The 23,892-nt window shown below is 48.7% G+C and overlaps 1 protein-coding gene across 2 annotated transcripts in view; it reads right to left on the reverse strand.

Annotated features, from left to right (window-relative positions):
* Nucleotides 1-11,048: 11,048 nt before the first annotated feature.
* Nucleotides 11,049-23,892, reverse strand: part of GRB2 (growth factor receptor bound protein 2) — a 72,232-nt gene continuing 59,388 nt past the window's right edge. For both annotated transcript variants that reach the window (XM_027052578.2, XM_053212789.1), the window contains 3 exons: nt 17,857-17,979; nt 14,390-14,558; nt 11,049-13,204 (listed from right to left, as the gene is read on the reverse strand). In XM_027052578.2, the coding sequence (XP_026908379.1) occupies nt 13,019-13,204; nt 14,390-14,558; nt 17,857-17,979 (478 nt within the window). In that variant the 3' untranslated portion in view covers nt 11,049-13,018. The remainder of the gene's footprint in view (nt 13,205-14,389; nt 14,559-17,856; nt 17,980-23,892) is intronic.

Genomic DNA, 23,892 nt, shown 5'->3' on the forward strand with positions numbered 1-23,892 from the left:
AGGAGAGAGAAAGAATCCCAAGCAGGTTCTGCACCGTCAGTGTGGAGCCAGACGAGAGGCTTGAACACACGAACCACGAGATCATGACCTGAGCTGAAATCAAGAGTCAGGTGCTTAATGGACTGAGCCACCCAGGCACCCCAGAACTTCATTTTTCTATGTGGCTGAAAAATATTCCATTTGCACGCATACACCTCATTTTGTTCATGCATTCGTCTTTTGATGGGTATTTGAATAGTTTGGCAATTGTGGACAATCCTGCAACAAACATTGGCTTGCAAGTATCTGAATCCTTATTTTCAATTCTTTCATCGGGTCCATGCCTAGAGGTGGAATTGTTGAGTTATATCGTAATTCTATGTTTAGTTTTGTTTGTTTGTTTGTTTGTTTGTTTGTTTTTAGGAATCACCAAACTGGTTTCCACAGCAATTTCACATCCGCACCAGCAATGTATGAGGGTTCCAACGTCTCCACATGCTTGTTAATACTTCTTTTCTATTTGTCTGATGCCACGTGCTTTTGCATACACAATTTTATCTTCTTTCCCCCAGCGTCTCTCTGAAGCCCTTCCTGACCCTATCTGAGTCTGTGTTTCACCCCCCGCTTCCCCCATACCCTATCCCTGTCCTGAGACAGATCACTGGTCAGCTTCCTCCCTACGTTTTGAGCTCCCTGAAGGTTGGCGTTTGCCAACCTTCCCACTCTTCTGTCTCCAGCACCTAGCACAGATCCATGTTCAAAATGCTCAACACTTGGGGCACCCGGATTGCTCAGTCGGTAAAGCTACGGAGGAGCTTTCTACATGGAGGAGAGTTGAATGGAGAAAGACTGTGGGGCCTCTTTGGGTGTCTTTTTTTGCTCACCTTTGGGGTGGGGATACACCTGCTTCTGAGGCCCCTTGGGCTCTGGAGAAAACGAGGTGTCAGAGAATGTGGAGGATGAACGCTTGATACACATGCATGAATGGTAGGGTTTCAGGATTAGATTCAGCCATGACAGTGACGGGGCCCTACAGTAACAGCGGTTAAATCCATCAAAGGGCAGGGGACAATGTCCAGGGCTGGTTAGGCCACTGTCTTCACGAATGTCCCACGGGCACAGAGGCCTAGTTCATCATGCCACCATCCCAGGTGTGGCTCTCACTGTCTGACCCCAGGCAGCAGCTGGAATTCTAGCAACAGGATGGAGGAAGGATTCGGAGGAGAAAGGGGTTCTGGGAGGGCTACCTGGAGCTCCCACATGAGACTTTCACTTGAATCCTATTGGTGAGAATTCAGTCACAGGGCCACACCTAAAAGCTGGAGTGGCTGAGGGGCACCTGGGTGGCTCAGTCGGTTGAGCGTCTGACTTCAGCTCAGGTCATGATCTTGCGATTGGTGAGTTCAAGCCCCACATCCGGCTCTGTGCTGACAGCTCGGAGCCTGGGGCCTGCTTCGGATTCTGTGTCTCCCTCTCTCTCTGCCCCTCCCTCATTCCCACTCTGTTTCTTTCTCAAAAATAAATAAACATTAAAAAAAATTAAATAAGTGTTAAAAATTTTTTTTTTAAAAAGTCATGTACAGGCTACAAATTGAGTGTTCCACTACTCTAGAAGAGGAGGGAAGGGGGGGGGGGGAGGAAATGACAGCCCGTGGCTCAAACCACGAGATCATGACCTGAGCCGAAGTCAGATTAATGACTGAGCCACCCAGGCGCCCCATGGACAGTCTTATTTTCTTATTTTTAAATATCCCACCCCCTTGTCAGCTGGATCCAGAACTCGGGCTGGGAAAGCAGGTCACTGTAGCTCTCCTGAGTCTGATAGGCCTCCGGAATGACAACTGGTGTGTTCGCTCTGAGCTCATGTAAGTGCCCCGAAGCGTAATGGGTGCAAACCTGGCCCTTGCCCTCACTCCTCCCCTGGTCCTGTCCTGCGCTCGGGAATCGAAGGGCACCGGGTGCCCCCTCTTCTGTTCGCTCCCGTTCGGGCCCGTTGAGCACTCCTGGCAGCGATTTCCGTGGTCGACCTGGTTCCTGGGGAGTGTGGCCTTCTGACTCTGGAACTGGCGGCACCTGTTGCTCTAGCTAGAGGCTGAGGGGAGCCCATTTACACCCCTCCCCGAGACCATCCGCCGCGCCTTTCCGCTCTGCTCTCGGTCAGCCCCAACCTGGAAACTACCCCACTTCGGGGCGTCTGTGTGTGACACCGGTGCGATCTCCGTAGTGACTCCCCTGTTGATATGCAAGCCAGCGCGTGAGAGAATTTCACGGTCTGTGCGTGGTGGGCGGTGGGGGGCAGATGGGACGTGGGCCAGCTCCTGCAGGAGGCTGTCTTGGGCCCCCACCCGGGACAAGTGGGCCCTCCCCGAAGCAGCAGGAGGTGCAGTGTTAGGAGAGGTGGGGGCTGGGACGCCGCTAGAGAGGAACCCGGACAGCCTCCTGCAAGGCGGAGACACTCCCGGTGGGTCTTCCCGGCCTCTAACACAGACGGAGCAACAGCCACCTCGCGGCAGACGCCGAGGGTCCCGTCGGTCTTGTAGATGAGTGGCATGAGGCAGCGTGAGTTTGGGGAGGGACAAGCACCGGTGCCCAGAACAAATCAGGATCACCTGGAAGGGGCTGATGGGGCCAGGGCAGTTCAAGGGCGTGAAGAGTTACGCACAGCCCAGCCGGGTTCTCATGCCTTCACAGTCAGCTGGACTGTGTGCGTGCCGGTTCTGTGTGGCCATGTGACGTTGCGCTGGAACGTGATATGCGCCACTTCTACGCTTGGCTGGCCCCTGAGGCCCCCCACGTTCTCTCCTCCCCGCCGCTGGCTGGATGCACTTGACATGCTGTACCACTGAGGTCGGGGGCGACGAGCTAAATGAGCAGCAAGAGAGCGATGCTGCCCCAAGACCAGCACCTTGCAGTCCTCTCTGGTCGCCTCTGCCAGTTCCCTGGGGCCTCGTCCCCCTCCCCAGGCTCGCGGCTCAGGAGGGCACGGCTGGCCGGTTCTCTCTTAATTGTTCTGACCCTACCTCTTGTGCCCTTGGTCAGTCACTGGGCGCATGTTTGTGGAGATTGTCCTGTGGTTCGTTCAGGCCTCTGCTCAAATAGGAGTCCTCTCTCAGAGAAGCCCTCCCGAAATACAAATAGTAATCCCCTCGATTCCAGCACTTTCTCTTCCTGACAGCACTGTTTTTCTGTATAGCTCCCGGGTCTCTTTCTTTCTTTCTTTTTTTTTTTTTTTAATGCTTATTTATTTTTGAGAAAGAGGCAGAGTGTGAGCAGGGGAGGGGCAGAGAGAGAGGGAGACACAGAATCCAAAGCAGGCTCCAGGTTCCGAGCTGTCAGCACAGGGCCTGACACAGGGCTCAAACCCACAAACTGCGAGATCATGACCTGAGCCGAAGCCGGAAGATTAACCAACTGAGCCACCCAGGTGCCCCAAGATCTTTAAAACAAAAGAGCCTCAGGGGCGCCTGGGTGGCTCAGTTGGTTAAGTGTCTGACCTCTGCTCAGGTCATGATCTTGCGGTTTGTGAGTTCGAGCCCTGCATTGGGCTCTCTGCTGTCAGCACAGAGCCTGCTTCAGATCCTCTCTCTCTCTGTCTCTCTCTGTCTCTCTCTGCCCCTCTCCCCCAAAATAAATAAACGGTAAAAAAAAAAAAAAAATTCAAAGGAGCCTCAGTGCTGGGGAAGCAGCAGGCTTTCCATCTCTTCTTGGCCCTGGGGCTAGAGCTGTGCTATTCCAGATAGCCCTGGGAAGCAGATCACCAAGCAAATCTTAAGTCAGGCACTTGCATTACAAGAGAGGAAACTTGTTGGGGCTTACAAGGACCCTTAGGACCCTTAGGCTGCTGCTGATTGAGTTGGGTAACCCTGGGGTAGGGAGAGCAGGGGAGCGGAGGGGGGGCGGGGAGGATGTTGGGCTCGTGGAAGTTGAGGTGCTTGTGGGCAAATGTCTAGGAGCAGCATGGCCTCCTCTCCTGTAGCTCAGGACATAAATCTGAGCAGGGGACCCAGGAAGAGAGGTTGTGGGCGTGGAGGCGGCCCTGAAGCCACGGACCTGGCTGAGACCCCACACTTGCCACTCTTGCTGAGGAAACAGGGCCGAATTCTGCTGAGCCTGAGGAAGGCCAGGCCCTGAAGGCTGGACAAGGGGAGAGGAGGAAGCAACAGAGGCGGGCAGAAGGGGCAGGAGGCAAACCAGCGCTGGAGGTGCTCAGGCAGCCCGTATGTGCTGTGAGGACCCTCCCCGAGGCTATCCTTAGCCAGCCCCTCAGCCTCCACCCCACCCAGACTGTGGCCCCCCTGCCCTGCCACACTTTCCCTCCTCTGCTGAGAAACCTTCCCAGCTTCCAGGACCAAGTGCAGACTCCTGACCCTCAGGAAGGTGTGATGTAAGGGGAAGCGGGGAGTCCCAGGGCTTTATTTCAGGCTGTGTGACCTTGGGCAGGGCCTTAAACTCCAATTCCCTTGTCCATCTGTTTAAAAAAAAAAAAAAAAAAGCCAATGTCGCCAGGTTGGCCTGAGGATCCATGATTGTGTGTAGGTGTTTTCAAACTTTTTTTTTTTTTTAATTTTTAAAGCTTATTTATTTATTTTGAGAAAGAGAGAGACCATGAGCAGGGGAGGGACAGAAAGAGAGCAAGAGAGAGAATCCCAAGCAGGCTCCATGCTATCAGCACCGAACCCGATGCAGGGCTTGAACCCACTGAACTGTGAGATCATGAGCTGAGCCGAAACCACGAGCTGGATGCTTAACCGACGGAGCCCCCCAGACACCCTGAGGTTTTCAAACCATGAAGTGCAATGGAACCGGTACTGATTACGATCTTGGCTCTCAAGGCCTTTTACAGTCTGAGCCTGGTTCTCTGGGCCAATTCCTCAACTCTTTGGCCCCCTAAGTTCCTTCTGAGTGTCCCTGGCTGTAGCCAGCATCCACTTTTCTCTCTGATCTGGGCCAAGGGCTCTCTTCCTCTCTGCTTGTCTACTTATCCTCAGCCTGATGCCACAACTGACCCACGCCCCCCCCCCCCCCCCCCCGAGGAGCCTTTCCTGACCAGCTTCCTGTGAGCTCTTGCTCTGCCACAGCCTCAAAACCCCACATGCCTGCCTTCCCTCCAATTGATGTCGCTGGTCTCTTCGTCCAACTGAGGAGCTGCTCCCTGAAGCCAGGACCCCTCCTTGACCTGCCTGTGGCCCTGCCCTCTGGCCACCACCACCAAGCCCAGCACCCCGTTTCAATAGCCACCTGCTGGCGGGGCTCATCTGCAGTCAGGAGCCGCAGAGCAGTGGTTAGGACCCAGACTCTGGGTGACCTTGGACAGTTTGCCTCCTATGCTTTGGGAGTAACCAGGAGGTGACCTTGTACAAGCTACCTTTCTCAGCCTCAAGAAAGTTTGAAAAGCTATGTGAGGGTTGCCCAGGATACTGTGGGCTCCTCGATGCCAGCTCCCACACCTGGTAATCCATGCATGCATGCCAGCCCACTTCCGGTCAGCCCTGTGCCCACCCACGGCTTCTGTTCTTGTTGAGGGCAAAGGAATTCATCCATAGTTTCCCTCTTTTATGTTTCAACCTTTGACCCATTTGAAGGCTACCCTGGTGATCGTTGTGAGGTTCGACCCAGCTGTCTTTTTTCAGAACGGTACCCGTTGTCCAGATTATATTTATTAAAAGGTCCATTGTTGGGGTGCCTGGGTGACTCAGTCGGATGAGCGTCTGACTCTCGATTTTGGTTCAGGAGAGATCTCATGGTTCGTGAGTTCAAGCCCCACTTCAGGCTCTGCTGACAGGGCAGAGCCTGCTTGGGGTTCTCCCCCCGCCCTCCCAAATGAACATTAAAAAAAACAAGAAACGTCCCTTTTCAGCTCTGAGATTTGAGAGGATGCATTTTACACTCTGAGTTTCCATATGCTGGGGGCCTGTTTCTGGGCTTTCCGTTCTGTTGCTGTTAGTGGCCCTGCTGGGCATGGCCTCCAGGCTCATTCCTGAGTCTTCCCAGGAGGTGGGGGTGTCCGATGCGCCCCCCCCTCTCCCACTGCTCTCCCTTCTCAAGTTCTCCTGGCTCTTCTGCTTGTTCATGTTTTCAATGTAAACTTCAGACAGTTCCAGGAAAAAAGCCTCTGGGTGTTTTTATTTGGATCGTGTTCAATTTATAAACTACCTTTGGAAGAATTGACATCTTTATGACGTTGGGTTTTTTCCTCGCCAAGAACACAGCTCCGCCTTTTCAATTTCATGTCCTTTGGGAAGGTCTCAGAGTTTTCCTCGGGGAGGTTTTGCACGTTTCTTGTGATGTTTATTTCCAGATATTTTATCTGTTTTGTTGACATTGGAGATCAGACCTTCTCTTCCAACACGCCATCTCACTGGTGGGTGTTTACATGTAGGAAGGTATCGATTTCTCCATACGGGTTTTTATCTCACTTTCCTCCTGAATTCCTGGACTGTTTGAAGTGGTCTGGCAGTTGGTGTCATACAGATAAAATTGGTTTTAAATCTCAAGTTTAAACCCCACAACTAGGTGAGCTCTAAGAAGGCTCTTCCACTGCTTCTAGATCTCCCTGCACCGGGATCCCACAGAATGAGTTTAATGAGCAAATGACAGACTGAGAGATGGGGGGCTTAAATGGGATGCTTGATGACTCCTTGTCATGAAATCGCCTTAAATCTGTGCCAACATCTTATTTGCACAAAATTCTTTTCTTAAATATTTATTTTTGAGAGAGAGACACACAGAGCATGTGTGGGGGAGGGGCAGAGAGAGAGGGAAGACACAGAATCTAAAGCAGATTCCAGGCTCTCAGCTGTCAGCACAGAGCCCGACGCGGGGCTCGAACTCATGGACTGCTGGATCATGACCTGAGCTGAAGTCAGATGCTTAACCGACTGGGTCACCCAGGTGCCCCTCTTTTTTTTTTTTTTTTTTATTCAAAACATTTTGTTCTAAGGGAAACAAGTTCTTTTACAAATGCTTTCTGCCCATAAAATTTCAATCACTTTTGTAGCCTAAGTAAAGTAACCTGTGAGGAGAGATTACCCTTTTCCAAACAAAATGCTAGATCTGTCAGGATGACTATTGTCAGGCAAAAAAATAAATTAATTTTAAAAAGGCAAAGCAACACGTGTTGGCAAGGATGTGGAGAAATAGGAACCCCCGTGTCCTGATGGTGGGAATGTAAATTGCTGCAGCCACTGCGGAAAACAGTATGGAGTTTCCCCAAAACATTACAAACAGGCCTACCTAATGATCCAGCAATCCTACTTCTGGGTATTTATCCAAAATAATTGAACTCAGGATCTCAAGGAGATATCAGCACTCCCGTGTTCATTGCAAGGCTAGTCACAGTAGCCAAGACTTAGAAACAACCTAAATGTCCATCAACAGATGAGTGGATAAAGAACATGTCTCACGCACACACAATGGAATACTACTCATCCTTAATAAAAGGAAATTCTGCAATATGGGACAACAGGGATGAACACTGAGGACACTGTGCTAAGTGAAACAAGCCAGTCACGGGAGGACAAATATTGGATGCTTCCACTTACATGAGTCGAAAATATCAAATTCATAGAATCAAAGACTAAAATGGCTAATCAGCAGGCATTAGGTTTCAGTTAAGCAAGATGAGTAAGTTCTAGAGATCTGCTATACAACACGGTACCTATCGGTCAACAATAACGTATTGTACACATGAACATTTAAGAGGGCAGCGGCGCCCTGGGTGGCTCAGTCGGTTGAGCGTCCTGACTTTGGCTCAGGTCACGATCCTGCAGTTTGTGGGTTTGAGCCCTGCGTCGGGCTGTGTGCTGACAGCTCAGAGCCTGGAGCCTGCTTTGGATTCTAGGTCTCCCTCTCTAGGAATGCCTCTCTCCCCGACTTGTGCTCTCTCTCTCAAAAATAATAAACATGAAGAAAAAAGAAAATTTAAGAGGGGAGATCTTGTGCTAAGTTTTCTTATCACAATAAAAAAAGAAAAACATTGTTGGCTAAAATAGCTGGTTCTGGAAGCTCATGGAAGAGGGGAAGTAGGAAATACACATTTAAGGGAAAAAAATTCTTTGCAAAGCTCCCGGAGGATTCTACTGCAGGATGAGACTGGCTCTAGCCCATCCTCCTCCTTTGATAGGATGGGCCAGGGATCAGACGGCCAGAGGCAGTAATGAGGGTCTTGTCCAAGCCCTTAGAGCCTCACTTCCTTGTGGAGTCATCCTGTTTCAGTGCTAGTAGGTATAGACCAGAGAGAACACGGTCTTCCTACTCTTCAGCTGCACCCCTTACCCTAAGAGGTGAAAACAAGGGGCAGATGCATTTAAAAAACATTACTAATTGGTTTTCCTCCAAATCCTTGCTGCCTTTTCTGGCCTGGCAGGCAGGTCTGAACTTCAGAAAAACATGGCTGGACTTCCCTCCAACCTTCTACCCTCGAAGACTCCTAAAGCAGCTGGACGTGATGGGGGAAAGCTTTGAGGTCTGTCTCCGTCAGCTCAGGCTGCTATAGCAAAATACCAGAGACTGGCGAGTCTGAGATCACGGTGCTGGCAGATTCGGTTCTTGGTGAGGGCTCTCTTCCAGGCTTGAGACGCTGCGGCCTCGCTGTTGTCTCACAAGGTGGAGAGAGAAAGCTCTGGTTATAAAGGCTCTAACCCAACATGAGGACCCCACCCCCATGACCTCACCTGATCTAATTCTCTCCCAAAGGGCCTGCCTCCTCATACCATCACACTGGGGGTTAGGGCTTCAATATTTGGATGGGGGGGGGGGAGGGGACACCCACATTCAGTCCATGGCAAAGTTCGTAGTCCTAGCTCCGGATCCTACGAGTTGTGTAACCTTGGGCGAGTTACCTAACTCCTCGGACCTTATTTCCTCATCAATATGACGGAATACAAAGTCTGCCTCCTAGGGTTTTGGGAGAAGTGAGTAATACATAAGATGTCAAGCACGATACCAGAAATAGGGTATTTGCTCAATACAGGTTTCTCCTCTCTGTCCATCTGCGGCAGAGGCTGGCTGTCATCTTCTCCTCTCACATTTCTCATCTCACAGTTTGTGAGTTCAAGCTCTGAGTTAGGTTCTGCACTGACAGTTCGCTCTCTCCCTAGCCCCCTGCCCCTCTGCCACTCATGCTCCCACTCTCTCTCAAAATAAACTAAAAACAAAACCACCAAATGAACACACGCTTCAAGAGCATATACAGCGTCTCCCTGTTCTTTAGTGTAAAACAGGGCTCAGGACTGGAGAATGTGCATTTCATGGAAACATGGTGTCTTGGGGAATGAAAGCATTTCTAAGGCACCAGATACCATTCCATGTTCATTCTTCCCAGTTATCCAGGCGCTCTGGTAAAGCAGAGCTCCATCCACACATCGCCGACTGTAAGCAGGTCAAGGGGGCAAGACAAGGAAAGGCAGACTTCCTGTGCCCCTGGCCTTATCTCTTTCCATGACGTCGGTGTCTGTGCCCTCAAGCACCATCTTGGAGTGCCTGAAGGTGGGGTCTGGTGCTGCAGAGACTGCCTTGAAGCCCTCGATGGGAGCTGTCGGCACTGCTCCCTCTGCAATCGTGTTTGAAAATGAGCCTGTTACCAGTGAGCCGGGTGTACTGGACCTCCTGCTGCTGCAGGGCCACCGCAGTTGAGTGCAGTACGAGGAAGTCTCAAGGCCACTCGTCCGCCTAACTCGTAGACATCAAACGCAGCTGAGCTGTCCATGGGGCATGCCTCCCCAGGAATTACACATTCATGGTGGAAGGGGATGCAAACACCAAGAAACCTGTGACCAAACTCTGCAAAAGCATCACCGTTCCCATTAATTCCAATGCTGTTCTGACGCAATGAGTCAGAGCAAAAAGCCACAAGGAGGCTGATGGGCAGGGCCTTAAGTTTTCACTAAAATGGCCCCACTTTGGAAACAACTGCTCAGCTTCGGAGTAGCTAGCACAGGTGGTCCAGGAGACCAGCAGAGTCCAGCAGGATGGTATCCACTGAGGTCATCGAAGAAATGCGAATTGAAAACTACTGCACAAGTAGGGCAACCACAAATGAGGTAGTATGCTGAACTGTATTTAAGAACTAGACCATGAACACGGGGCCCCTGGGTGGCTGAGTCGGTTAAGCGTCCTACTCTTGGTTTTGGCTTAGGTCATGATCTCACGGTACACGAGTTTGAACCGGGCACGGGGCTCTGCATGGACAGTGTAGAGCCTGGTTGGGATTCTCTCTCTCCCTCTGCCCCTCCCGCACTCTCTCACTCTCAAAATAAATAACTTAAAAAAGAAAAAAAAAGATTCTGTCTCCGTCCTTCTTCCTCTCCCCCACTGGCACAGTCTCCCAATTTCTTGCTCTCAAAAACAAAACACAACAACAAACATAAAACACACACAACACAGACCAAGAAATTTCTTGGGTTCAATTTCCATCAGGCTCTCCCCAGACAACACTTGTTTGGTCTAGGACAGCCAGCATGATGTGGTCAGACACTCCTGGTCTCACCCTGCAACAGCCAGCTGAGCAGACGCTTTTTTTAGCTACTTAGCACATGGAGACTGCTTCAACACACAGCATTCTGTGCCTCTGTCCTTTATTTAAGGGACGGGGAGAGGGGATGAGAACCAAAGAAGCCATGCTCTTTTGGTTAAGCGTCTGACTTGGGCTCAGGTCATGATCTCACAGTTCGCAGGCTCAAGCCCCACATGGGGCTCTCTGCTGTCAGCAAGGAGCCTGCTTCAGATCCTCTGTTCCCCCTAATCTCTCTGCCCCTTCCCGTGCTCACGTGCTCTCAAACATAAACGTTAAAAAAAAACCCCAAAACACCAGGCATGCCTGGCTGTGCCCTCAAGCATCTCGGAGCACCCAAGGGTGGGGTCTGGGCATCCACATTGTGAACAAGCCCCCCAGGGACCCTGATGAACAGCTGAGTGTGGGCATCCCTAATTCAGGGGCCCAGCAAGACCCACATGCTCCTCAAGGGGCTAGGTGAGTCAGAAAACAGGACACAGGAGTCCTGACATCTGACATAGCTTTTAGGTTTTTACTTTAAGACGAAAGGGGGAAAAAAAGGAGAAAAGATACAGAGTGAAGAATTCATTGTATGTTTATTATTCACAGTTAATCACTACCTACCAAATGCTATCCGCAGAGTTAAAGGATTAAGTACATAAGTCTTTTTATTTAAACACTGATTTTTTTTTTTTAAATATATACACACAAAACTTAGTTTAGCAAGGCTTCATGATATACACCAATTCCAAAATAAAACAATCAAATGGTCCAGGTGTAGAATGCCAGAGATTCCTCTTATCATCACCAAGGAAAGGAGAAGCTACCAGAAAGGGCGTGAGGTGGCAGATGCTCCGTCCAGAAGAGCAGCCGCCTCCGGGGCCTCTGAGTACTCCGGGCCGAGTCCCGCTCCATAACCAAAGTCCAGGGGAGACTCCAACCTCCAACCAACTGGAGACTTCAGAATCCAAAGGCCGTCACCAACTCCGGGCAGCCCCATTTTTTGTTGCAGGAATGGGATCAGGTGGAGAAAGTTCACAGGCACATCACTATGAGGGGCAAGCAGCTGACAAGGCGTGCAGAGAGAGCTCTGCCATGGACACGGCCTTCCTACATTTCCCACTTGTCCTTCCCCAAACAGTCCCTGCCTCACGGAGACACTTCCTTGGCTGGGGGGGGGGGGGGGGGGGCAGCTATAAACACAGCCCCCTGGGAACAGAGACACGAAAACCCAGCCACTTCATCAACGCTGCCCCAGTGCTCGCCTGGGCAGGTTAGGGAGTCAGCACAAACGAAGAAAGCCACGAACAGACACCTCTGTTTCAGAGCAAGAAAAATGGAAGCTCTCATTTTCCACCCCAGTGCTGGAACACAGTACAACCTGGGACAGTCACAGAGGGACGTTTTAATTTCCTTGGGCTTTCCTGTTTGGAACTTGCTGGCTCCAGGGTTTTGTGTCTGGAGGGGGTGGGGGGAAGGACGGTGGGCGCTCTGGAGTTGAGGAGGGGCAGACAACAGCCTAGATCACAAGGTCAAGGACTCTGACCCCTCTCCTCCCTAGGTTAGATCCAGTCCGATGTGGGAGAAGCTGTAACCTCTCCTCCTTCCCCGGCAGCAGGTGCCACTGCAGACCCCAGAGGGCTGGACAAATATTAAAGCTGAACGTTCCAGGCTCGTGGCTGCGGACAGGCAGAAATGCCCACACCCTCCACCTGCGCTGGCCTCCTCTCCTCTACCCCACTCCCTCTCTCCCTCCCCCTACCCAGGGAGGATGATGTACACAGAGTAGGAGACAAATTGGCTGAAAAGCTCTGGACTGTCTTTAACTTATTTTAAAACAAATAAAAAAAAAACACCACTCATAAGCAACTCTTGAAATAAGGAAAAAGGCACTATGAAAAATCAACGTGCTTAATGATACCACGTGGAGAGAAAACAACATAGAAAAGAGACAAAGGTTTTCAGGTTGACTTTTCTCGGGAAGCCGTGAGGGGCCAACAGTCCTTCCTTTTGCCCTGCTCCATTTCCAACTGTGTCACAAGACGCTGGGGCTGGGGGCCGCCCCTCTGGCAGAAGGTGACCAGCAGGGGCTGCCACCCACTGCCCTCTCCTCTGTGCATCGAGGAGCACAAGGACGGCTGTTCTTTCTTCTGTCATTCCGACTACGACAGACAGTTTGCATAGAGAAAATACCAGCCTGCTTGGTTTCTTTTCTTTTATTATTGGCATCAGCTAGGACTATATGTGGTATTAGACGTCATGCACTGATGGACAGAAGAGGAAAAGGATGAAAAAGAGGAGAAAGGAGCAGCGGTGAAAATTTGTAATAAAAACTCTTTTCTTAATTTATAGGTAAGTTTTGGCATTTTTATATCCAACACCCCCTCCCGCCCCCCCAAAGTTCCAACCAAAGTGAGAGGGTCACCAGGTGACCCAGCCAGGTGTTCTGAGCTCCCTCACGGGCTGCTGTTAAGGCAGCTCGTGGGTTTAAATCTTTTGTATGTGTTTTAAATTTTTCACTTTCTTTAAATAATCTCTTCTTGATTCTTAGACGTTCCGGTTCACAGGGGTGACGTAATTGCGGGGAAACATGCCGGTCTGCCCGTGGCAGGCCCCCTTCCACCAGTTGGGATCTGAGTTATCCATGACGTGGATAAAGTCTCCCCGACGGAATCCCAGCTCTCCATCCTCCTGGGGATCAAAGTCAAAGAGGGCCTGGACGTATGTTGGTTGCTGCAGAAGAGGGGCAGGGAAAGAGCACATGCTGGGTCTCTGCTCACAGCCAGCCCCCTGCTAGGTGGGGCTGGTCACAAGGGCACAACAGATGTGTGCGACTCTTTATGTCTCCTGAGATGACCTCCCATTTCTCCTCCCCCTCCATTTATCCTTATAGGTCCTACGTCCACTCTCGTGGGTACAGAGTACTTTCACCAAAGCCCACAACACGCTAGAACACGCTGGAGTCTATTCCGCCACGGCGGCCAGGGCACCACACCATCGAAGCAAGTACTGCTTTCTCAGGGAAGGAACTTGGGAAACAGCAATCAGGCTTTGGTTTACAACTCCAGGCTTTGAAAAGGCTTTACTTCCCATCACTTTATTGCTTATAAAGTCCTTAAGGTTTTACAGAGTCAATAGCTTAAATAAAGTAAGGTGGAGGGCCACCTGGGTGGCTCAGTCGGTTAAGTGTCCAACTCTTAATTTCTGCTTAGGTCAGTTCGAGCTCCACATAGGGCTCTGTGCGGTCCGTGCACAGCCTGCCTGGCATTCTCTCTCTGTCCCTCCCCCCCACTCACGCTCTTCAGAATAAAAACTTTAAATAAATAAATAAAACAAACAGGGGCGCCTGGGTGGCTCAGTCGGTTAAGCGTCTGACTTCAGCTCAGGTCATGATCTCACGATTCGTGAGTTCGAGCCCGGTGTCGGGCTCTGTGCTGACAGCTCGGAGCCTGGAGCCTGCTTCGGATTCTGTGTTTCCCTCTCTCCCTGCCCCTCCCCTGCTCATGCTCTGTCTCTGTCTCAAAAATAAATAAAAACATTAAAAAAATTTGTTTGAAACAAACAAAAGTGGAGCTCCCCGTAACATAGGAACACAGGAATGAGCGTGGACTCCACTCCCTCAACAAGTGAGGTTCTCCTCCTAACTTGCTTCCAGCGATACAATATTGGACAGAGTTAAAGACCGTTTCCCTAGAGAGACATAGGTGGTAACCAGCAACGCACTGCCTCAGCCGAGGGAGCCTCTGGAAAAGGCAAAACTATTTTGTTTCAACCACAAACCTTTAACATGAGCTAAAGGTAGTATTTTGAACAATGAGCACAGAAGCCCTGGCGGTAATCCTCTGAGAAGGTACTGGCCTGCCCGAGGAGCTACTCTGAACCGCTCAAAGTGATCCCAGTCTCTCTGATGAGGCTTACCTGCGGCACCTGTTCTATGTCCCGGAGGAATATCTGCTGGTTTCTGGACACGGATGTAGATCTGTGATAATCTACCAGCTCATTCAAAGAGTTGAATTTCACCACCCAGAGGAAGTACTTCCCAGCTCCATCTCGGAGCACCTTGAAGTGCTGCACGTCATTCCCAAACCTGGGGGCGCAGAGAACAGGTCAGAGGGCTCTGTCCTGGCTCCCTGGGGGTCACCGGCCCATCAGATCAAGCAGGGGTCTTGTGAGGACTAGTATTCTGGCAACACTCCTCACAGGCTGAGGCACAAGAAGACTCCCTTGCTGGAGAGTGAGGACACCAAGTGCTCCTGAGAAGCCTCTAGGGGACTGATGCTTACCAGTGATGACAGGAAGTACCCTGGCCAGATAGGGAAACCCTGTCCATCAGGTCAATTCTGAAGATGTTTGTAAAACAGAAGAGAACGGCCCAACCTATGGCATGCCTCTGCGTGCCCTGCGCTGTACCACATCAAACAGAACCTCATTCAAGGCAAAGAATGTGACTCCGTTAACTTTTCAAGCAAAAAAATAATTAAAACCTTATGTGAGATTTCAAGATGACAAAAGATGGGACAGGAAGGAGAGAGAGGAGGGACTGGACATACTTTCAACAACTTTCCCGGAACTGGGACAGTTTAGAGTCATGATTCCTGCGTAGGGATTTTAGTTCTACTCATGGGAGAAAAGTATCAGAACAAAAGGACGCAGCAGAACAGTAAGTCCAAGAGGCTTGCCTATCACCCTCTTCCATCAGCCCACAGGAGTGGGACCACGACTGGGTGCTGACCGCCCCTGACCACAGTGCTACGTGGCTGGAGCAGCAGCTCAGCAAGGCTCTGCCTGTCCTGCTCACTGCTGGGTCCTCAGCAGGGGCACCAGTGCTCAGCCCTCACAAGGCACCTGAACATCTGTAAATGAAGGACAGCGTCTCTTCTCTCCTTCGGTCTTAAAGGGGGAAAGAAATGGAAAAACTTCTTAAAAACCACCCAGCAGGTGGCAGCACTGGGCCTCAAGCAGGGGATTCCATGAGTTCAGAAACCGTGTTGCTATTTCATGGGAATCCCTGTGTGCCGGGAGGAAGGAGGCCACATTCAAGAGACACTTCTGACTCCACAGAAGCCTAACCCCCACTGGTGTGAGGCAGACAGTTTCTAAAAGGTGTACTGGGTCTCAGACAGTGAGCTGTTACCTACCACAGTGTTTTCCATCACTGACTCACATCTTGACAACAGAGAAACATCTCAGAGACTGTGGATTCTTGAATCTCCTTTGAGAAGGTTTTTTTTTTTTTTTTCCAGTGTTTATTTATTTATTCTGAGAGAGAGAGAGGGAGGGGCAGAGACAGATGGAGAGAGAGAATCTCAAGCAGGCTCTGCACTTGCAGCACAGAGCCCAATGTGGGGCTTGATCCTATGAACTGTGAGACCATGGCCCTGAGTATCTTGAGGTGCGATTACTACCTTGATGTTTCTTGTTATCCTGTGTTTCATCATCTGTTTCCTTACGTTTTATGCTGATCTGAGCAGAAATCAAACACTATCAAACGAGGAGGACAAGCAGTTACTCGTGGGTTAGTTCTGAGTGACGGCCACCACCATGGCAGGTGGTATGAGGTTGGAGGCCTTGATTACCAGTAAGTACTGTGCATGCTCACGCAGTAGCCACTGGCAATCTCCTGAAACCATTCCGTTTTATCAAATAAAACTTTAGGGGCGCCTGGGTGGCTCAGTCGGTTAAGCGTCCGACTTCGGCTCAGGTCACTATCTCGTGGTCCATGAGTCCGAGCCCCGCGTCCGGCTCTGGGCTGATGGCTCAGAGCCTGGAGCCTGCTTCCGATTCTGTGTCTCCCTCTCTCTCTGCCCCTCCCCCATTCATGCTCTGTCTCAAAAATAAACGTTAAAAAAATTAAAAAAACAAAAAAACAAAAAAACTTTAAAGAGCCCATGCATTTACTGTTTCAAAAATAAAATTTGAAACAGATGTTATTACTACCTTCAACAACACAAACACCTAGGGGGCACCTGGGTGGCTCAGTGGGTTAAGCATCCGACTCTTGATTTCGGCTCAGGTCATGATCCCAGGGTCGTGGGATGCAGCCCCACATTGAGCTCTGAGCTGACAGCCAGAGCCTGCTTGGGATTTTCTCTGCCTCTCTCTCTCAAATAAATGAAACTTAAAAAAAAAAAAAAAAAAAAAAAAAAAAAAGGCATTGGTAGAAGAGGAAAATTCTGATGATAATAATTAGACCCGGTTTGACTTTTTCATGTTGGGACTAAAAAAACTCACTCTATAGGACACTGATCTGTGAAGTACTGTATCACAAAAAACTGCCTCCCATACCTTCAGTGAGGAAAGGAACACAAAAATTCAGTTTAAATCTACATTTCCAAAAACCGTACTGGTTCCTAAAATGAAACAAGATATTCAGTTGATTCTGGAAACTGAAATATCTACATTCTGTGCAAATAAATCGTCTTATGGGCTTCGCTTAAAACTAATCAATGTAGGGGTGCCTGGGTGGCTCAGTTGGTGAAGCATCTGACTTAAGTTCAGGTCATTATCTCATGGTTTGTGAATTCAAGTCCCATGTCGGGCTCTGTGCTGACAGCTAATAGCCTGGAGCTTGAAGGCTTAGGATTCTGTGTCTCCCTCCCTGTCTGCCCCTACCCTGTTCATGCTCTCTCTCTCTCAAAAATAAATACACATTAAAAAAATTAATTAACCTTTCAAGTTTTTATTTAAATTCTAGTTAGTTAACATACAGTGTAATATTAGTTTCAGAAGAATTTAATGACTCATCACTTACATACAACACCCAGTGATCTGGGTCTGTATGTAACCTAATCACACTGTCGTATAAATGATGTATAAGTGATGTGTAAGATTCCCAGGGCAGGGGTGCCTATGATAGTACATTAAATGGAAAAAGATGGAGTCAAAACACATATGGAAATGACACTGATTAAAAATCCTTATTTCACAGATGAGAAGCGATTTGCTCTGAATCCTCAAGGTTCCAACTTCTAGCCTCCATGATTCCTTGGGCAGTAAAATTCCCACCTTCCCCATTCGTTCCCTGCTTTCCAGTTCCCCTTCACATTTATATCTACCACAGGGGAAAGCAAAACACCCCCAAACCCTTGTGTTAACCTTTTAAAGGTAAAGTGAGAGGCCCAGGACGGTGTAGATTCAAGCTAGGCATCACCAACTGAACGCTGGAGTCACGGGGCTCTAAACTCAGTGCTGGTAGAACTAATTTTTAAGAGGAGCCAGAAATTACTATTTTAATGTAAAACTTTCTGACTCGGTAAAACACAGTTTAGGCCAATCCTTTACCAGTTGCTAACCTTTGGTGTGTGTAGCCAGACACCCGGCCTGTGGCTTCACAATTCAGATCATCAGAGAGAGGACTCCAGGAGACCAGAGCGGGAAGTACTTACTTGACGGAGAGGGAGAAGTCCCCAGGGGCACTCTCACTCTCTCGGATAAGAAAGGCCCCATCATGCCGCTGTTTGCTAAGCATTTCTTCTGCTTTGGCTCTGGGGATTTTGCCAAAAAACCACCTAAGGAAGGAAGACAAGCCAGTCAACATCTGCTTCCCCACAAAGAAACGGGATATCCAGCCTCCGAAATGTGAGTAACAGAACACTCCTTGCCAAAGGAAGGGGCCTCCCTCTTTACCCTCTAGTGTCAACATGCCCCACAAAGCCATTCAAGTCAGCTTCTCCCTTGAGAGATGGACCATCTCCCTTCAAATGACTGTTCCCTACCCTACTCTCCAGAAAGTGACTCATAAGGCATGATCGTGGGCCACTCTTCCTATAGAGGAAGACACTTAAAGATGGGCCTCCCGGGCCAAGGCCCACTGGGCTCCCTACTGACTCATCAGCAGGGCACTGGGGAAAGCCCGGGTCTGTCAATATGAAGCACCGGAAGAACCACATAAGGAGAGACAGGCCTCTACTTGCAGCCATTTGCCAAGGTCACGGTTTTGCTACAGTGGGATTAAGGGAAATGGAGGTAGGAAACCGGAAGGCCCAGAAACTTGAGACAGGGCCCAAGGCAAAGAGGGTCAGGCTCTGAGAGAGCAGCCTCTGCTATCACAAAGGCTGGCACTCCTCTCGAGGCCCCGCTCTCTGCCATCACTGCTCGGAGTCGGCTTCTAGGAACCATCAGGAACATTATAATTTATCCTATGCAGAGGCAGCTAGTGGCAAAATTCAGCTTTTCATTTGGAGCAGGTTACAGATTCTTCTGCTCTCGATGCTAATTCACCTTGGCCACAAGAAAAAGTGGGTGAATTCATGCAAAACTATGGGAGTATCTGGCCTGTGGAGGAGGCGGAGGAGGAGGAGAACCGGTGAAAAGAGCTTAAAGTCATAGCTGCCTGTTTCACACGAAAACCATTACTAATTAGGATGAGTGAACTGTGAAAACAATACTCTCTTCTCAAATTTGTCTTTAATGTGTTATTATTTTAAAAAGCAATGATAGGGGTGCCTGGGTGGCTCGATCAGTTAAGCATCCAACTCCTGATTCCGGCTAAGGTCATGGATCTCACGGTTTGGGAGATCAAGCGCCATGCTGACGGTGTGGAGGCGTGGAGCCTGCTTGGGATTCTCTCTCTCTCTCTCTCTCTCTCTCTCTCTCTCTCTCTCTCTCTCTCTCTCTGCTCCTCCCTGGCTCACTTTCTCTCTCAAAATAAACAAACACACATTAAAAAAAATAAAAAGCAATGGTATTACTTAGAGCTAATAAAGATCTATCTGCTTCATCAGACTCTTTACATGGTACTTTGGAAGTCTGTTTATATATAAGCTGTAATAACAAAGGTACCAAAAAGTCCGTTAAAGTAATAAATCTAACTTCTACCTTACAAGTACGGAATCTCTAAAGTAACATACTAAAAAAATTTTTTTTAATGTTTTTATTTATTTTTGAGACAGAGAAGGACAGAGCATGAGCAGGGGAGGGGCAGAGAGAGAGGAAGACACAGAATCTGAAGCAGGGCTCCAGGCTCTGAGCTGTCAGCACAGAGCCCGACGCGGGGCTCAAACTCACGGACTGTGAGAACATGACCCGAGCTGAAGTCAGACGCTTAACCGACTGAGCCACCCAGGCGCCCCTCTAAAGTAACATACTATACTGACATTCAAACGGAGTGAGCTGCTAGAGAAGATATGTTCAGAAGCTGCTATTAGCTGGATTCACCTTTAAACACTCCTAAACCTACCTTCTGTGTCTTCCTCACGTTGAGTACTATAATGCCAGGTTGCTGAGGAGCTGCTACGAGCTAGCTTCTGGCTCCTACAAGTAACTCAAGGGTAAGTCCCCCAGGCCTGAAAGTCAGGCCGCACGAGAGACGTCACATATTAATACAACAGAATGATCTCCAACTACGAAAGGGCAGCTGACTGTACTGAGACCATTAACACATTTTCTATTTTAATCTCTAGTGCTTTCAAATGTGGGATGCACTTGCAGGCAGTAAGCATCTGACTCGGGGTTGGGGCGGGGGGGGGGGGGGAGTCACTCAACAGCCGCTCTCTCTTCCTCCTAACCCCCCACATCTTCCCACCAAGCAGGTATTGTCCCTTCTCCTCCCGTTTTAAAGTATAAATAATATGAATTTTAAAATAGCATAGATATTCGTCGAGTAAAAATAAAAAGCAAGACTTCCCTCAAAGTCCCCACAGCAGCAACTGTCAGCAGTTATGGGGGGTCGATTTTAGACCCTTGCCTCCGACGCACAAATTCGTAGATCTGGCCAGTGTTTTCCTGCCCCAGCTTAAAACTAACTCAGTTTTGTTTTCAGTTAAAAAAGATAAACCTGGGGCGCCTGGGTGGCTCAGTCAGTTGAGCGTCTGACTTCGGCTCAGGTCATGATCTCATAGTTGATGAGTTCGAGCCCCGTGTCAGGCTCTGTGCTGACAGCTCATAGCCTGGAGCCTGTTTCAGATTCTGTGTCTCCTTCTCTCTCTGACCCTCCCCCATTCATGCTCTGTCTCTGTCTCAAAAATAAATAAACGGGGGCGCCTGGATGGCTCAGTTGGTTAAGCGTCCGACTTCAGCTCAGGTCACGATCTCGCGGTCCGTGAGTTCGAACCCGGCGTCGGGCTCTGGGCTGATGGCTCGGAGCCTGGAGCCTGCTTCCAATTCTGTGTCTCCCTCTCTCTCTGCCCCTCCCCTGTTCATGCTCTGTCTCTCTCTCTCTCTCTCAAAAACAAATAAACGTTAAATAAAAAAATTAAATAAACGTTAAAAAAAAGAATTAAAAAAAAAAGATAAACCATAGTGAAATAAAGTACTCTGTATTGGGATTTTTACAAAGTAAACACACTCATTATAAGCACCCAGATGGAAAACCAGAAAATTAGCTGGAGACCATTTTATACTTCTTTTGTATCTGCTTCTGTTTTTACTAATCTCTCTCTCTCTCTCTTCTCTCTCTCTCTCCCTCTCCCCCCCTCTCCCTCTCATGGATGTCCCGGAACATAAGGGGTATTCGTACAACATAAGCAATCGCTCCCAGTTATAACATTTAAATAGTGACACGTATATGTAACAACAGGACTACGGTCACAATCTTTTAAATCTTTCAAAGTTGGGTTTATACTCTGACACAAATAGCAAAGGAGAAAGCTAACGAGAGGAGGTGGCTCATGTCCAATTTAATTCTTTACTATACCCCACAGGCTCCCATCCACATGCACTCAGTGTGAAAAGCATAGATCTGGATCCACCCCCAGTATGTACAACCCGTGGTGCAACACTTCTGCCACCAATCACTTGGTAGTCTGTTTAATTTGTTAACCTGAATGCTGTATTAGGCCGTACTCCATTTGAAACTTCCCTCCTCCTAACAAAAACTAAAGGTAGGGGGACAGGAAGGAGGGAGGGGAGAGGGAAGGGGGGCTTAATCCCCTGTGCTCTCCCACAGCTATGGGAGCGACGTGGACCCTGTACCTATGGATGACCAGTCAGAGCAGTCCTGGAACAGAATACGTGTCCATGAGGCCAACTGCTGCAAAGACCCATGGCCACAGTCTGCTCAGCAATATGGTTTCCTTGTTCTGAGCCTGCAGTGGAGAAGCACTGCCCGCATTTCAGCCAGAGGCTGCAAAGACCACCACCACGGAGGCTGTCCTGGATGCTTCCCGATAGATTATTATTCCAGAGTTCTTTAGGGTCCTTGAAAGAGGACAAGGCAGGATAGGGACTCTTCCTCGAGGGCTAAACCATCAACTGCGCAATGGGACAGTAACTTGTACTTTCTGAGGAAGGAGGCCTTTCTTGTGTTTTCCCAACAGTTGGATTCGAAACGCCTACATTACCTCCAACAATTTGAAGAAAAACAAGGATTTAGAGCCACTGGCATTTTATTTAATATAAAAGTTGCAGTATGATATTCTGCCGAATTCCCTTTCAGCACAGAAATATGGAAATGAAAAGGAACTGAAGTTTACTTTGTTATGACTGGATTGAGTGCAGGAGCCAGCAAATTAAAATTATGGCCCTCGGCCCAAATATGCCCAGTTTTTATATGGCCCACAATCTAAGACTTTGACAAATTTTTAAAGGGTTATTTAAAAAAAATTCGAAACATGTGACATGGCAGATATCGCAAATAGTTCTCCAAGTCTACAATATTTATCATCTGGTCCTTTACACAGAGTTTAGCCAACCTTTGATCTATTTTGAGGATAACTGAAAGAACAGATGTGTACAGACTACCTGGCTTATACGGACCGAGGGAGCTCCCACTGTGTGATCTAAGGAGTCCCCCCCACTCCCGGTAACCACTACCCAACTGCTTTTCCCCATGGAGTGCATCCCATGATGCTGTCCATGGAAAGTTCACACAGCCCCCAAAGCAAATACTGACACTAAATGGTTACAAGGATGCAAAGCTGTCCTTAGTATACTTTCCAGGACATCTGTACTAGTCTTGTGTTCATCTTCTGGAGTTTTTTGGTCATTACCGTTTGTGCCTATGTTTTAGTGACCCGGGCATGGCTGTTTGTAAACCCCTGATCTAATATTATGGGGACTTCAAATAAGGAGTATTAGCAATCCACTGACAGGGGTCCAGGAATCTCTTCCACAGACACCTTTGGAAGTATTTTTTTTTTTTTTAATGCCTACTCAAAAAAAAAAAAAAAAAAAAAAAGATAGCATTTAGCTCTTATTTATTTGAGACAGAGACAGAGAGAGGAAGTGCACATGTGGAAGGGACAGAGAGGGAGAGAGAGAGAAGTGAGGTTCACCTGGGGCTTGTGTTTTTACCCAGAGCAGGGCACAAGCTCACCCGATGTGAGACTCAAATCCACCAACTGTGAGATCATGACCTGAGCCAAAGTCAGATGCTTAAAGACTGAGCCACCCAGGCGCCCAGCATTTGGCTTGTACTTGACTGCCAGTAGTGGTCACCTCTGAAAGGGGTATGTGTGTAGACAGAAACTCATGTACTGCTCTACAGTTTCCTACAATGTCTTTTATAATGAGAACTAAATTCATAAGTTACTGAAATTATAGCAGTGAAATAAAAATAGCTTCCCTAATTTCTAGGATAAAGAGAAATGAATTAGATGATCTTAAGGGCCCCTTCGGGCTCTGTGACACCGAGCCGGGTGTGTGATTAGAGGGGTTAAGATCTTCGCTCTAGTACTTGGGAGAGGAAAGAAATGATGGGCACCCATGAGAGCAGTGACAGTGAAGGAGAGGGACAGTTGGGCTGCTATTCAAGGTGGGTCAAGTCATCTAAAGGGCTTCTTATCATTTTGTGTTAACTGAAGTAGACATAACTGACTCCTCCCTCGTGTCTCAATGGCACGCTAGTCTGAGCACGACGCCTCAATTCCCACCGATGTACAAGGAATGGAAGAGACTGCTTCCGAGGGAGGAGCAGGGCCAGTGAAGGAGATGGTGGGTGAGGGTGGGAAGGCTGTGGTCTGTATGGGCTCCCAGGGTCCCACCATGTCACCTACCAGCATAAACTGGGTGGGGGAGGGGAGGTTCCTAGGGAGAAAAAGAGAAAAAAATTCACTGCTCTCAAGAGCCTGGAGTAGGGAGATTATTTTGTTTTCTCTAACGCGGGAACACTAAATGGTAGGCAAGGGTAGTGATTAAAATAAGCATTTTCTGAAAACCTATTATACTGCCAAGCATTGTGCTCTGGGGATACAAAGATTATTAAGATAAAGTCCTACAGGGTAATCAAATGTATCAACAAGACCCTGTGGTAAGTACCCTTTCTAAAACTCAAAACATGTAGAATTATGAAACACTTCTGGCCCCAGGGGTTTTGTGAAAAAGAATCCTGGAGTGGCATTACTGTTGTTTTATTATTTGAAGATCACAGACAGTATCAATCCAAAACGTGTACTATTATTATGTAATAGTATATAAACTACTGTTTCAAAAATGAAACAATTGCTTCATTAAAGATAACCAGCAACTATTATCAGTCTAAAACA

This window comes from Acinonyx jubatus, chromosome E1 (genome assembly GCF_027475565.1).
Source record: "Acinonyx jubatus isolate Ajub_Pintada_27869175 chromosome E1, VMU_Ajub_asm_v1.0, whole genome shotgun sequence".
In the NCBI taxonomy this organism is placed as follows: domain Eukaryota; kingdom Metazoa; phylum Chordata; class Mammalia; order Carnivora; family Felidae; genus Acinonyx; species Acinonyx jubatus.